Source organism: Bactrocera latifrons, unplaced genomic scaffold, assembly GCF_001853355.1.
Source record: "Bactrocera latifrons isolate USDA-ARS-PBARC rearing strain unplaced genomic scaffold, ASM185335v1 scaffold_96, whole genome shotgun sequence".
NCBI classification, from domain to species: Eukaryota; Metazoa; Arthropoda; class Insecta; order Diptera; family Tephritidae; genus Bactrocera; species Bactrocera latifrons.
Window position 1 is genome coordinate 572,626 of NW_017537667.1, and position 13,859 is coordinate 586,484.

Genomic DNA, 13,859 nt, shown 5'->3' on the forward strand with positions numbered 1-13,859 from the left:
ATAGTTGCCAGACAAACTAAACTATCGGGATCAAGTTCCTGTATTCTTTTGGAATATTTTTTGTTTATTAATGGTATTATAGCTTCGGAGATACAACGAATTTGGCATTTTTTGTTACTTTTTTCTTTTGTTTAGTTTGTCACTTGTTGTTGCTTTTATTTCACTAATTATTCCACCTTTCCTCAGCCGCTGTTGTGGCCAGTATTACTGGCTTTGTTATTTAATTACTGCTGCTCGGCATGCTTACCCCTTTCTTGGCGGTAGATTTGTCGCATTTTTAATTAGCATCTTTATTTATCTTCGATAAAGGTTATACAAGCAATGTGATGCTGTTTTTTGTTGTCTTCACAATTTTCGCGAATATTTGTCTTATATTTGCGTACAAACACGCACACACACAGCCTCACATGCACTTAGCTGTATCGGTGTGCCGTATGTACGCGTGGCGTACATTCTTTTTTTATACACTTCGAGGTTCGGCGTTTGGTCACAGTTTTGGCCATAACGCCGTTGTGCGAGAATCTCTCTCAGAACGTTGTTGGTTGACTGGCGGGCGTGTCGATTTGTTAAGTGTTGCTGCAAAGAGTCTACAGCACCGCCGCTGCTGTGTCGTTGTGTGTGCGTAAGAATTCGGAAAATTCCCATATTTTTTATATATTAGATGCTATGTCTCATAAGAAAATGGATAAAACACAAGTGAAAGCGAAAAAGGTTAGTATGTATCGCTGTGCTGAAATTAGAAAGTGAAAATGCATAATTATACATTGAGTTGTACTATATGACGTTGATAGAAGTTGTTGTCCTGCCAAAAATCTCCGAAACATAAAATGCTTTTTTACCTTATTGCAAGCTGATTATTATGTGATTTTTATAGAAAAGTAATTAATAAAAAGCTGCTTGGTAATGAAGCAATAAGTTGTAAAAATAGTTGTGGGAAAATTCAGCCAAATCTGAACAATTTGTTAGGAAAATGTAGTTGTGCCTCAAATAATAATTATTGCCAAATTTCATAAGAATGTCTCGTCAAATACAAAGGCTTTTCGTACTCGGTTTCGAAAGTTCAGTTTGTGTGAACCGATTTGGAGGGAACTGATATCGGCAGCTCCAACAAAAGAGCAGTTTCCTTGGGAGAAAAGGATGTGTGGAAAATTTAAGATTGATATTTCAAAAACTGCGGGATTAATTCGGGTATATATATTATATATAAATCGTGGAACATGGCTAAATCGATTGAGCTCGTCGTACCGAATATTTATAATTTATGGGTTCTCGGCGCTTCTTTACAGGAAATACAAACTTCATGGAAAACTTACTATACCCTATTCAAAATAATAAGCTCGATTTCAATTCAATCAAAATATTATTGAAAAAAATTTTATGAAAATAACTTATTTGGTTTTCAAGCAATGTGATCCATTTCGAGGTTCCCCCACTTTTTTCAAGAAAAAAAAACGCAGAGACTTTAAATTTAATGAGGAATATTTATTATCCTTCGAAAGAATATTATTTGCCATTTATTTCTTGAAGATTATCGCTTTCAAATGGTGGCCACGGCTACATCTCAGATGATTCATACATTGAGTCCAATTTTCGATGACTTGCAAAAGACACGTGTGATGTTTTTCTACAAGGCCTGAATCGAAGCTGGTTACATATCCCCACAAGAAAAAGTCTAAAGGTTGGATATCACAAGACCTTGATGGTCAATCGACCGGCACAAAGCGTGAAATTATCTGCTTACCGAAGTGTTCTCTCAATAAATCCGTTGTTTGATGCGATGTGTGGGAAGCGGCGAGGTCTTGATGAAAGTAAATGTCGACGAGACCAGGAGCTTCAGACATCAAATAGGTTACGTGCTCACTGGAATCATTTTTGAAGAAATATGGACCGATGATTCCACCGGCCCATAAACCACACCAAACCGTTGTTTTTTCTTGATGAAATTATGGCTCTTCAATCTCTTCAGGTTGCTCTTCATCCTAAATGCGAAAATGCTTGTGTATATACCCATTGAGGCAGAAATGGGTCTCATCACCGAATGATATTTGGTTCGAAAACGTTGGATTTTCTTAAAATTTTTCAAAAGCCCCCCCCCCCCCATTTTCAGTTCTTGATATGCCACGTGTGATCTGGCAAAAAAAGGCCATTAAAAAAATACCACTATTGTGTATAGATATCTTTGTGAAGTATTCATCGATGGATATCGGCCATCACTATTAGAGAGTATCTAACCGAACAAACTATGTCCGATGCACTTGGGATGCACTCTTGTATTGACAAGTTGCTTTATAGGCATACCATTACCGTTATCGTACTGATCATAGCAAAAGCTGATTGACATTGAAGCGGGATTAAGTTTGGCTAATGCTTTTATTACAACTATAAATAAGCAAATTGTTAATATTTATTGGTTATGGGCTCCAATACGAATTAAGCCATGTACTAAATTATGCCACTCGTACAATTTTGATTTATTGTGATGACCGTCCGTTCTTTTAATAATTAATTTTTTTCTGGCCTTACCCCTAACTGCTCAAGGGTTCCTACTATAAGTGTGTTCCAACTTCGATACATTTATCTCAAACGAACTCCATAGCACAGTATTTTATTATTTATATATTTTATTGAATTTAACAAGTTAGTGTATAATATATATAGCATTCTATATCTGCTTGAGTGTGCATTTGGATTTATAACTGTAAATGTATGTATTTAATGATGCATTTAAACCAGAAAGAACAAAGATCATGTCATGAAAACAAATGAAAATGCATACTAACAAAGGCAGAGCTGCCAATATAAACGTTAATTTAAATGTCTTATTTTTTCACGAAGTTTATTTAAGTGATTTTGCTATTACATTTTTAAATAAAAATTTAATAAAATAAATTATAGTAAATATGTGTACATATGTATGTACATTTTCTTCTTCTTTGACACCACCACCGAAGGTTGGTCTGGGCGGAGAAAATTCGCCAATTGCTTCTATTCTTTGCAAGTTCACGTCAGTTGTACATCCCAAGTGCAGACAGGTCGCTTAACTATATCCATCTCGCCATATATCCTTCTTCTTCGATACTCATCGCTCACGCAGATGGCTCCAAAAATCATGTGAAGAACAATTCTCTCGAATGATCCAAGTGCTTACTTATCTCGGGTACTCATCGTCCATGTTTCTGGGCCGTGTAGCTGGATGGGAATAAGGAGAGACTTATAGAACGTAATTTTTATTCAAAGCCTTTAACTTTTTCAAATTTATGTTTGCCAACAGTAACGCAGTTTCCAAAACCCGAGATATCTTTGTGGGCTCCAGGTATTTTGTCTTGCCTTTGTTCACCACAAAACCAACCTATTTCTCTTCTTTTTCTGGACTTGAAAAAGCTGCGCTGACGGCTCTGTTGATAATGCCTGTGATGTCAATATCGTCTGTTAACACCAGTAGTATTATACTTTTTCTGCATAGTCGTATAAGTTTCGCAGGGATATCAAATTTAGGAATGGATCGAATAGGCAGCTCCTATCAGTGTGGTCGAAAGTGGCAGTGCGACAAAAAGGTGATGGAATGCTTCCCTCTTTTAGTGTTCTCTCTCCATTTCAAGTGTACACCGTGTGTCAGTTGTGAGGTTTCCATTCCTGTCTTTATAGAAGCCGTCCTCGGACTTGAAACGATTTGTTTACAGGCATTTCTGATAATATCGGACCGTACTCCTTCTACTCGCATCTCAAGGTCTTCGTACACATGTATTTCTGCCTCTCTCTTCTTTTTGTTGAAAGGGCGTATTTCTTCCCTCCTCTCCTCACTCGATTCAAGATTTACCTTGTAAGGATTCAAACTGTAGATAAAATGTTTGCTTAACTCTAGCTAAGAAAAAAAAACAAAAGCGAAACCCTTCTTTATATTATATATTCTTAATCTGAGTTTCGCCGTTTTGGAAATATATGTATATCTGAAGTTATAAAATTACTAGGCGTTCTGCTCATGGAAACAATGCTTTTGAAATGAACGCCATGAGAAATTGTAATAAATAAATGGGTCCTTTTTTTTACCTACAACTTTTTAATATAAGTATATCACTTATAAAAACTGAGTTTTAACAAAGAATTTATGAAGAGAAAAAAAGTTTAGCTAAGTTTGCAGTGTGCCATTATTTTTTACAGTTAAGAAATTTTCAGTATATACATATTTTAACCGGAGGTTAATTTTTAACAATTTTTTTTTTTTTAACAAACAACATAGTACTGCCTATTATTTACTTACTAAACATCCTTGTTTTGAAAATCGCTTTAAAGAAAAATAGTTATTCGATAAAATCTTTTAGACACCGCTCTTGATTGTTAAAAATTATTTATGAAATATTTATGTGCTTTAAATAAACTGTCATCTTAATCCAACTAATCTCTGGAAAAATACTATAAATCGACTCTCTGAAAGTGGCATCTCTGAAAAATATTCTTGCTAAAGTGAGAAGATCACATTAATATGATTACTACAATATTTCATTCTCCTATGTTGTATGTGGAAGAAGAACCGTTATGTATACATATATGATGCAAGGTAGGTTAAGAACAGTTTATGAGTAAGTAAGCTTCACTTCATTTAATTTTAGCCGGCATGCTGATTTTAAATGAAGGCGTTTGCGATATGCTTACAATTGGACTCAAGTAAAACACATACATACATATGTATGTACATAATATGTGTAGAAATATATAGTAATGGTTTGCGATGAGCGCATCTAAGATATGGATACATGTATGTATGTATATTATAATAGTTTCATATGCCTTCATACATATATACAGTTGCTTGGAGAGTGACCGGTTAAAGTAGTAAATTGATAAATTTATGAAATTAAGCTGCAATCTTTGTTTCGCATGCTCTACACACAACACACTTACATATACATACATGCACTTGTAGATACTTTTACGACAATTTGAAGCATTTTATGTGTTTGGTGACAAGCGCGCAAGTCGCTGATCCTCATACGTATGTACATACATATGTAGATATGTTGTATGTAATGAAGACGTTTCCACGCCTCTCTAGTAAGACTTTCTGCGCCTCATGAGCGATTCTTGAGCATTTTCAAGCTCGATGCTCAGTTGCGCACAGTTAATCTTCATTTAGACCAGCTAATGAACTGTCTGAATGATCATTTAGGTTGAATATATATGTAAAAATACAAAATGTATATATAGTAGATATAAAAAATGTATATGTATATATAGTAGTAGTATGTGGCAAGTTCTGATTAAGGTTAGTTTAAAATTTAATGGATCTCTTTGTGGTATTGCCTTTGACACACGTTTTCGTAGCGATCACATTTCAGTTGAGTGCGAAACGTCGCAAAGTTCATTTCTATTCGATACAACGACACCTATCGGATACCTTGTGGCGCTGTGTGACCAGTTTTGACCAGTTGTGACTTAGTGAAAAGTCCTCTTCCAAAGAAATTGTTGTAACTGTCAGTGAGATTTCCTAAAGGAATAATGAAAATGTTCGGTGACTAAATTAGTAACTAGTGATTTATATTAAAGCTCAATTTTATTGTATACTGATCTGTAGGTTCATTTGTATGCGTGCGCTCGTGTGTGTTTACTGACGCATTGTGTCTAAATTGCCGGAAATATTTATTAGAGGCGAATTAGCACATTGCAAAATTGTAAGCTCAAAGACCGAACATCACTATTTGCTGCAAGTATGCACAACAGTTGAGCGTTAATAAATCATTAAGAACCAGCTATAATTGCGAAAGCGTGGCAACATTTGTATGTAATGCAAAAAAATGCAATTAGCAACTTAAACTGGAATTTAGAATGATAAAGAGTGTCAGTGAATATAAACGAAAGGATTTCTGGCGGGCTGATCCTTTATTTGAAGCTTACCATGAAAATTTCAGTTAAGATTAATAAATATTATAAACATTATTAATTCATTGAGCCATTGAAGCCAAGATTTAATTAAATACAAACAAAAAATTGAAATATTGGAATAAAATTAATATTTGAAAAAAAATGGAATAACTGCTTATATATGAATGAAATATAAAAAACTATATTATTTAAAAAAAGTTATCTGAATTAGAAAAATATTCATATATAAAATACCGAAAACTTTCAAAAAATGTGTTTAAACAATTTTGTTTGTACAATTTTATAAAAAGTGCATAAAGCGTTGATTACTACAACAAAAATCACCAAAAGCCTTATTTTGCTAAGACTTATCTTGAATGGTTATTGTAGTTTAGAAAACATCTTGAAATCAAATTTCAAAAGTCTTTGCAAAATTGCTGCTCTAGTCAAAGTGAATACTTTAGCATAAAGTTGGAAAGTGTCATATAGCTACATCCGATTGACTTGGAAACACGCTTCGATGAGCATTTCTCCATCCTTCCTTCTACTCCTCACTACTACAACAACTGTTTTTCTGTTCCCAAGACAGTGGGCTCTCCATAACCGAAACGGACTCGGATTCTTTATCAAAAGCAAAAACAACATCTACTGTTTATTACAAACAAATCCTCTCTATTACAATTAATATTCATTAAGATTTCAAATACTCGGCAATATTAACGCAAGTATCATCAGCACGTCCATCTACTTTTTCTCGGATAACCTGGAGATCGAAATGGCACAAAATCTCAACAAAAATTTTTTTATGTCAAAAAACACAGCTTTCAGCTCTATGCAGTATTACACTTAAAACCAAATTTTTCTGCCAAAATCTCAAAAATAATCCATTCCAGGAAGTCTATACAACTACGGTTTTTTCTAGGGAAACCTTCTTGAATGTAACTTTTTTCAAGCTTGCTTGACTACAGTGAATTAATCCTTAGTTATGTTTTTAACTTCGGACAATAGCCTGCCGGCCTTTCCTAAACTTTGGAAATCTTCTAGTGCTCCAACCATAAATACAAAATATCCATACATTTTTATTAGCATTCACATCGAATCTTAAAGAAATATAGAAAATTCAAAACCGTAAAGTGCCAAAACAAAGTCAAAAACCAACAGTTTCAAGAAAATAATGCACAAACAATAACCCACAATTGTGTGAAAATTATCTTACATTTTAATAAAGAAACAAAAAAAAATGGTTTATCTCGTCAGTCGTCACCCGCACGCACGCGACAGCGAGTCGCGCATGCGCGAACATCAACGCGAACCACGCTACGACGAAGAATTCGGCGAAGAAAATGTTGAAGTCGTCGACTCGGAGTGGGCTGACTTCGAAAAGTTTCTGCGTCAATTTCGACAGCGACGCAACAGCACCATCTCCATGGAGGAGGAATTGCGGCGGGTGTCAAAGCAACCGAAAATCAAATCGCAAGCCTTCTATCCATGCCCACCGCCAGCTGATCATGGGCGCGATTCGGATTCATCTTCGGATGACGACGATCCCTTCGGATATATTGATACCCTTGTAAGCAAATGATCATGTTGTTTTACTTTTTCTGTAGAGTTTAAGTATGAATGCATGAAGCATGCTTTTTGAATAAGTGTAGTGTTTAATTATGTAATTACAATATTCCGTTATGTGTGACAGGAAATAAATATAATATTATAAGGATAATTTTTCATAGTCCACGAAAAGCCTTTTAAGACCAAAGAAAAAGATTTAGAGACAACTAGGGGCTGCTCGGGGGATATACAACCGTATAAAACCATATTTACTCACACTTCTTTTACTTATTTTCCCATTAACATAATTTTGAGCAGGAACCGGATGCAATCAACCAAGTGGTTCTTCAATTATTCATTGATTGTTCGAATTCTACAAAAATAGCAAAGTAAACAAAAACAACTAAATTCCAGATTAAATAAACTCATGTAGCTAATCAAAATTTCAGCAATAACTAATAATGCCGATAAAAATATTTCCTTAGAAGCTTTCCAGAAAGCATTTCGGCATTTCTATTGACTGACAATCAGCTTGACAGACAGGTATGCATATGAGCGCAGTAAGTGGCGCTGACATGCTTTCAGCGTATAACACTGACGATTTTCCTCATGTACACACACACACACACACACAAAACAACTGCAAATTTGTAATGCTTACACCCTTCCTATGTCCGGTCATACGCGAAAGCTTTCACATTTATATATTTTTTTCGGGCGAATTTCCCATCATTAACACTACTACTCATCTTTTGCTCATAATTCTACTCAATTTCAGCTCATATCTGTCGATTTGTCTGCGCAAACATTTTCCACATTGCCCATTGCCACTGCTCATCTGTTTCCTTGCCACATCTGTCCATCGCTCTTCAACGTCCATCTGTCTTCACAGCGTCTGCTGCTCATTACGCGCATGCTTCTTCATCTGCAACTGCTATGCTGACCTCATGCTACCTCGCTCGCCCGCTTGTTGCAGTTGGGGCGGACAGTTCTTGGGCTTGACGTTCTTGCGGTTATTTTATGTTAAAAGAAAAATATACAACATAAAATATAAATGTGCTGACCATTCATGAAAAATTATTTTTAATCGGATTATTCAAAGCTGTTGGTTCGTTAGCACAGCGTGTGCTTTGAAGCTTTCTCATTTGTCCATTTTGTATATTATTTATTGCAAATATCAGAAATAGCTTTTTTAACAGTCTTCAGACCCTAGTATATGCTCCTATTGGTATATATCTAGTAGGTTAGGGGAAAAAGATAAATGCATTTCATATATGTGGACTTGCTTAGCCGAAGATGGGTGACCAGACTGAAAGTATTTTCAACCTCATTTTTACTTTTTGTGGGTGACAGTATTGTACCTAGACAATTTGTAATAATAATAAATAGTTATAGAGATGGTATAGTTCTAAGCGCGTGTTCCGTCGCTCCCAGTATAGGAGAGAAAGCTCCATAGCTCTTTTTACTTAAATAGATTTTTAGCTTTCTTTGCTTTTAAGCCTTTTTATAGCGGCTTAAAAGTAAAGCTTATTGTTTGATTGGAAAAAAAAAATATGTTTATGTCATATTTAATGATGAAATGTAAATCTGTTTGCCGACAACTGGCATGTATCAATTGAATTTTAGTCTCATTCGTTGCAAAAGCATACATTGTACTGTTGCCTACTTTAACTGAAAAGTGTTGTTGTTAGCGTTGTAATTTAAATACTGTCATTTTTATTATTTTGACTATGATTGTCATAAATTTTGACGTAATAAAAACCTCAGATATCTTATTGCAGAGTCAATTTTGCACCGAACAGAGCTTGAAGCAATTTATATTATATTGTATGTACTCAAAGACAGCTGAGAACGTATTGCGAATGTTAGTCTCATTTTATTGGTACTCGTAAAAAGATATAAATATTCTCCATGATAAAAGGTCTTCGAATTATTTTCAAGCTGAAAAAAAACGTTTTAAAAAGCTAACGCTTTTAACTCACAGCGTTCAAATAGTCATTTCGAAATAATTTTCTGTGCGAAATTGCCGATTTTGTTGAATCAAACACTCATTTATATTTTTTTGGTTAAAGGAAGTTATTTATTTAACACAGCAAAATTTATACATCCTAATTTAACAATCAATGTGCCAAAATCAAAAGTTTAAATTTTGAAAGAAAAGATCTTTAAAGGCCTGTCATGCTAAGCATGCTTCGAATGCTGCAAAAAAGCTCATATTGGTACACTTTATTTAGCAATTCAGGTTAGAATACATTCTTCATTTCCACCACACCTGGTCACCTTAAAACAATGGAATAAAGGAAACCACCAACTACAAGCAATTTTCAATAATCCCATTCAAGTGAAAAAGCTTTTCCCCGTTCAGTTTTCAAAAAGTTTTCGCGAACGTTAGTGCGACGATCAATTGAATTGCCATTCGTGCGCCGTGCTTAAGTCTGGGAAAATATAATATTTTTGGGAAAACAAAACTAACGTTCATTAAAAATAATTATAATTAATGTATATGTAAATTTTTTGATATGGAAATTCATAAAATTCTTGAAACCATTGATGTATAATTATGACAAGGAAATGGGTTAAAAAATGTAGTTAACAATTTCATTAGTATAGTGATTTCAAAGGTTGCCAAAGAAGAAGAAGAAARTAGAAAAATCTATAATGAATAACATAAAATCCATATTTTCCTTTGAGCAAAAGTTGTAGTAGAAATCGAGAAAAATAAAAAATATTAAACGTGTGTCAATATATTTATAAATCAGTGGTAAAAAATTATAATTCAAACCAAAAAGAAATTGCTATAATAAGTGAAAAATAAATATTCGAGTCATATACAAGAAACAAGCATGTAATTATGAGTGTAAACGTGTGTATATACATATAAAATGTCATAAATTATAGTTGAGCGAAATACATAGCAAATTACTGCTTGGAAATTGTGCAAGTGTTTATTAAATAAGTAAAAAAAGTTGTAAAATTTTATTATTAAAAAAATATATTGAATTTTAGACCAAAAGTGAAATTTTGAATATAGCAAAATTCAAATAAAAAAATTTAAAAAAAGTTAAATAAATTAAAATAGTGCTTGAATTGTGTGTTATGGTATTTATTAAATTCATATTTAATAAAAAATTGATAATCACAAAGAATTATGCCCTCTAAATATTACACAATAAATTAAATAATTTAGTAACAAGTCAAACAATTTATTGCTGCATAAAAAATAAATTTTTTTGTTTTACTAAACTTAAAAACTCTCGGATCTTCTTAAAATACTGCTTAGATACTCTCCATATCGTATTCTCTCTCCCCTTTTTCCGCAAAATATCTACCAACAACACTTACTCAGCACAAAATGTCTACGGTGCATGACAAATTTCTAAAACAACAAACACAATAACTTTCAGCATCAAATATGAATCAGTCGTCTTGAGCAGCTGCAGCCGAGCATATTATGGCCACAAGCGACAAGGATCGCCTTCAACCAGAATGCCAACAAGAGGTTACACTGCGGCTGGGTTATGCGCCTGGCACCAAGTACACTGACAATGTCTGCAGCGCCTCAAGGGCTAGAGGGCTAGAGGCGAGTGCGCGTGTGAAGCGTCGCGATGTCGTCGCCGCTGACCGCCAAATGCGCATTTCACATTGAGGCATACAATGTCGGTGATATTTCGCAAATAACTTAATGCAAAAGACATCTATGAAATATGAAGAAATATGTGTGAAATATTATGCGCCAGAAAAGTTCGTGAAATTCGAATGTAAAGTACATAGAAAACAGACAAAAGGCGAGCAAAAGATTTAGCAAAGTCTCGCCAAAACGAAACAAAAATAAAACACACACATGCCCGTGAAAATTCTTTAAAACAAAAAAACAAATAACATAAAATAAAATATAACAATATAATACTTGCGTACTCATAAGTGAGACACATTTGAAACATGTGCTTGAACCGTGTCTACCTCGTTTGCAACTAAACGCCGCGTGTTGCTGTCGTCACAACATCGTGTCATATCATCATTTTCGGCCTGTGCGCCGGTTACCAGCGCCATCAGCAAGCAACACTTCTTTGCCTTGTATCAACAGCACACATTCACCTTTCATCATAGGTGTTTTGTTTGTATTCAGCATTTGGTTTCGCAGCTCTTCATTTTTGTTGTTATTACCAATTTCGTTAGTGTTGTTTGTGCAGCGCATGCGCTGCGGCGCATCAAGCGCCCCGCCACATGTTCGACTCGGATGCCGACGATGAATATATCCGCGAGTATGCCTTTGAGCCGGAATTGCTGATCAATCGCGATGATTATCTTAAGCGTGAGGAACAAAAGGAGAAGGAGCAACGGGAGGCGATTAAGCGACGCTCCTCGTTGCGGCGCAAATCACAGCGCAAAGCTAGCGTGGATAGTTATGATAGTGGTGGACAGCAGAAGAATCAAATTGATGTCGAAATCGAAGCATTCTATTATGTAAGTGTGTGCGAGGGCTAGAAATATCGGGCAATTTACTCTTTACTCTTTCAAAGGCGGTGATTTAAATAAATCTTTAGTAATAATTTTTAAAAATTTATTTAAAAAATTTATATTTCTTGTTTTGTACATTCACACATAATTCTCTCATGACCTACAAGAGTTGTAATATACATACCGTCAGCTAAAATGCAAAACAACGTATTATCAAAAAAAAATTGAAAATCGCTTTCAGATATAATAACCAGTATATAACCATTTTACAACCAAAACTCAAATTTCGTTTCAATATGAGTGTATGATAAGCAATATATAACCATTTTATAACCAATACCGTTTGCATGGCCACGAGTTTATATCTATTTGGAATGGAATGATATTAATCGGAGAGTTATGCAATACTCTAACTTCGTATATTTCATGTAACCTGTTTTGAAAGTTCCAGCTATTAAACTTTAAGGAGGTAATCTAGTATCGAGGCATAAATTTCTGGTAATTTCTGAAGTATCGTAAAAAAGGCAGTTAAAAGCAATCTGAAACCAAAAAAGAACTGAAATCTGGGGATATGGCTGATTCCACATATAGTCAAGTATATAAAAAAGACTATACTTACTTTTTGGGTAAAATGGTTGATTCGAACTTGAGAAATCGCAGGTATCGTTTTGAAAAAGACAGTTTAGAGAAAAACAGATGCAGGGTATAACCCCGAAAATATTTTGAAAATGCTCTTGTTGATATATTCTTGAATACTTAAACTTAGGAAATAAAAAAAAATCCATTATTCTTTATTTCTAGATTAAAAAAAAAGAAAACTTATTTCTCAAATGTGTATTCCGACAGGAAAAATCCTATTCTGTTTGAAAAAATCATAATTTTTTATTATATTAGACTAGAGTACTGCCTTAAAAAAGAAAAATATATTTCGCAATTTTTCTTTTTCTGTAGGCTTCGCTTTTTGCTTACATTTTTCAATCTTATAACAGCTTTGCCCCGTTTTAGTCATTGTGTGTTAAGATCAAATATAACTTTTCAAATCGCTTCTTAAGGTTAGAAAGTGATCATTGAAGTTGTTTTCACAGTTTTCACCATAGATTCTTGTTTTGTTGATTCATTTTTTTGCTTTTGCGTTTTTGTTGTATGTATATGGTTATGCGTTTTTTTTTTGTTTGCTTATTCAAAGTATACATTTGCCACAATTGAGGGATGTGACCAACCTTTTTAACTGGGAGGATCTGAACCGCCAAGATCAAATATACAATTTGAAGGCAAACATATACATATTTCGGTATTCTTCAAAAATACCCATATTTTTATTTAACTAAAAAAAAAAAATAGTATTTACTGAATTAAAAATAATCATATCAACGCTTCTATTACAAGCATTCATTCCTCATCTTCCTTTGTTTAGTTTATATTTATGTGCATATAATTAAATATTAGCAGCAAACGTAATTTTTTCTTGAAACAAAAATTTAAATACACTTGACCGTAATAACACACTCAAACGCAAATATAAATACAAGTATACAAGTCGTCTTTTTACACAGCGGCCGCAAGCCAATTCTCGAAGCAAATCGCTTATAAATTCACATAAAAATGCGTAATTTCCGATTTGAGTGGCGATTAATGGCAATAATGCTGTAGAATATGCTAAAAGCAAAATACCCGCCATTTATATATTTATGAGTCTATATGTATTCGGTATGTATTTTTTAACTTGTTTAACATTAGTAAGCTGAACAAATTTAAAAAATTTTAAAAGAACACAGTTAAATATATGTCTTCAGTGAAATTGTGGTACACTTATTAGCTAATGAATAAGTTTCTTACACGTTTTCTATTTTGTTTTTAGCAATTGCTTACGATTATAAACATAAATTTGGTCATTTACCATTACATGTATATTGAAGCACTATGGCGTATACGTAACCACTTCATGTACAAATTTCAACGCAAATAAATTAGGCCAGTGCTAATAAAATGCATTACAA

The 13,859-nt window shown here is 33.9% G+C and overlaps 1 protein-coding gene across 11 annotated transcripts in view; it reads left to right on the forward strand.

Annotated features, from left to right (window-relative positions):
• LOC108977852 (chloride channel protein 2) overlaps positions 1–13,859 on the forward strand; it is a 45,305-nt gene that overhangs the window by 11,849 nt on the left and 19,597 nt on the right. For 2 of the 11 annotated variants that reach the window (XM_018947797.1, XM_018947798.1), the window contains exon 1: positions 7,016–7,426. The exons of 3 other annotated variants lie outside the window; for them this stretch is intronic. In XM_018947797.1, coding sequence (XP_018803342.1) covers positions 7,097–7,426 — 330 coding nt within the window. In that variant the 5' untranslated portion in view covers positions 7,016–7,096. Of the gene's footprint in view, positions 1–602; positions 712–7,013; positions 7,427–11,547; positions 11,869–13,859 lie in introns of those variants that run through there. 6 more of the 11 variants (XM_018947796.1, XM_018947790.1, XM_018947795.1 and 3 more) reach the window with 6 other exon arrangements.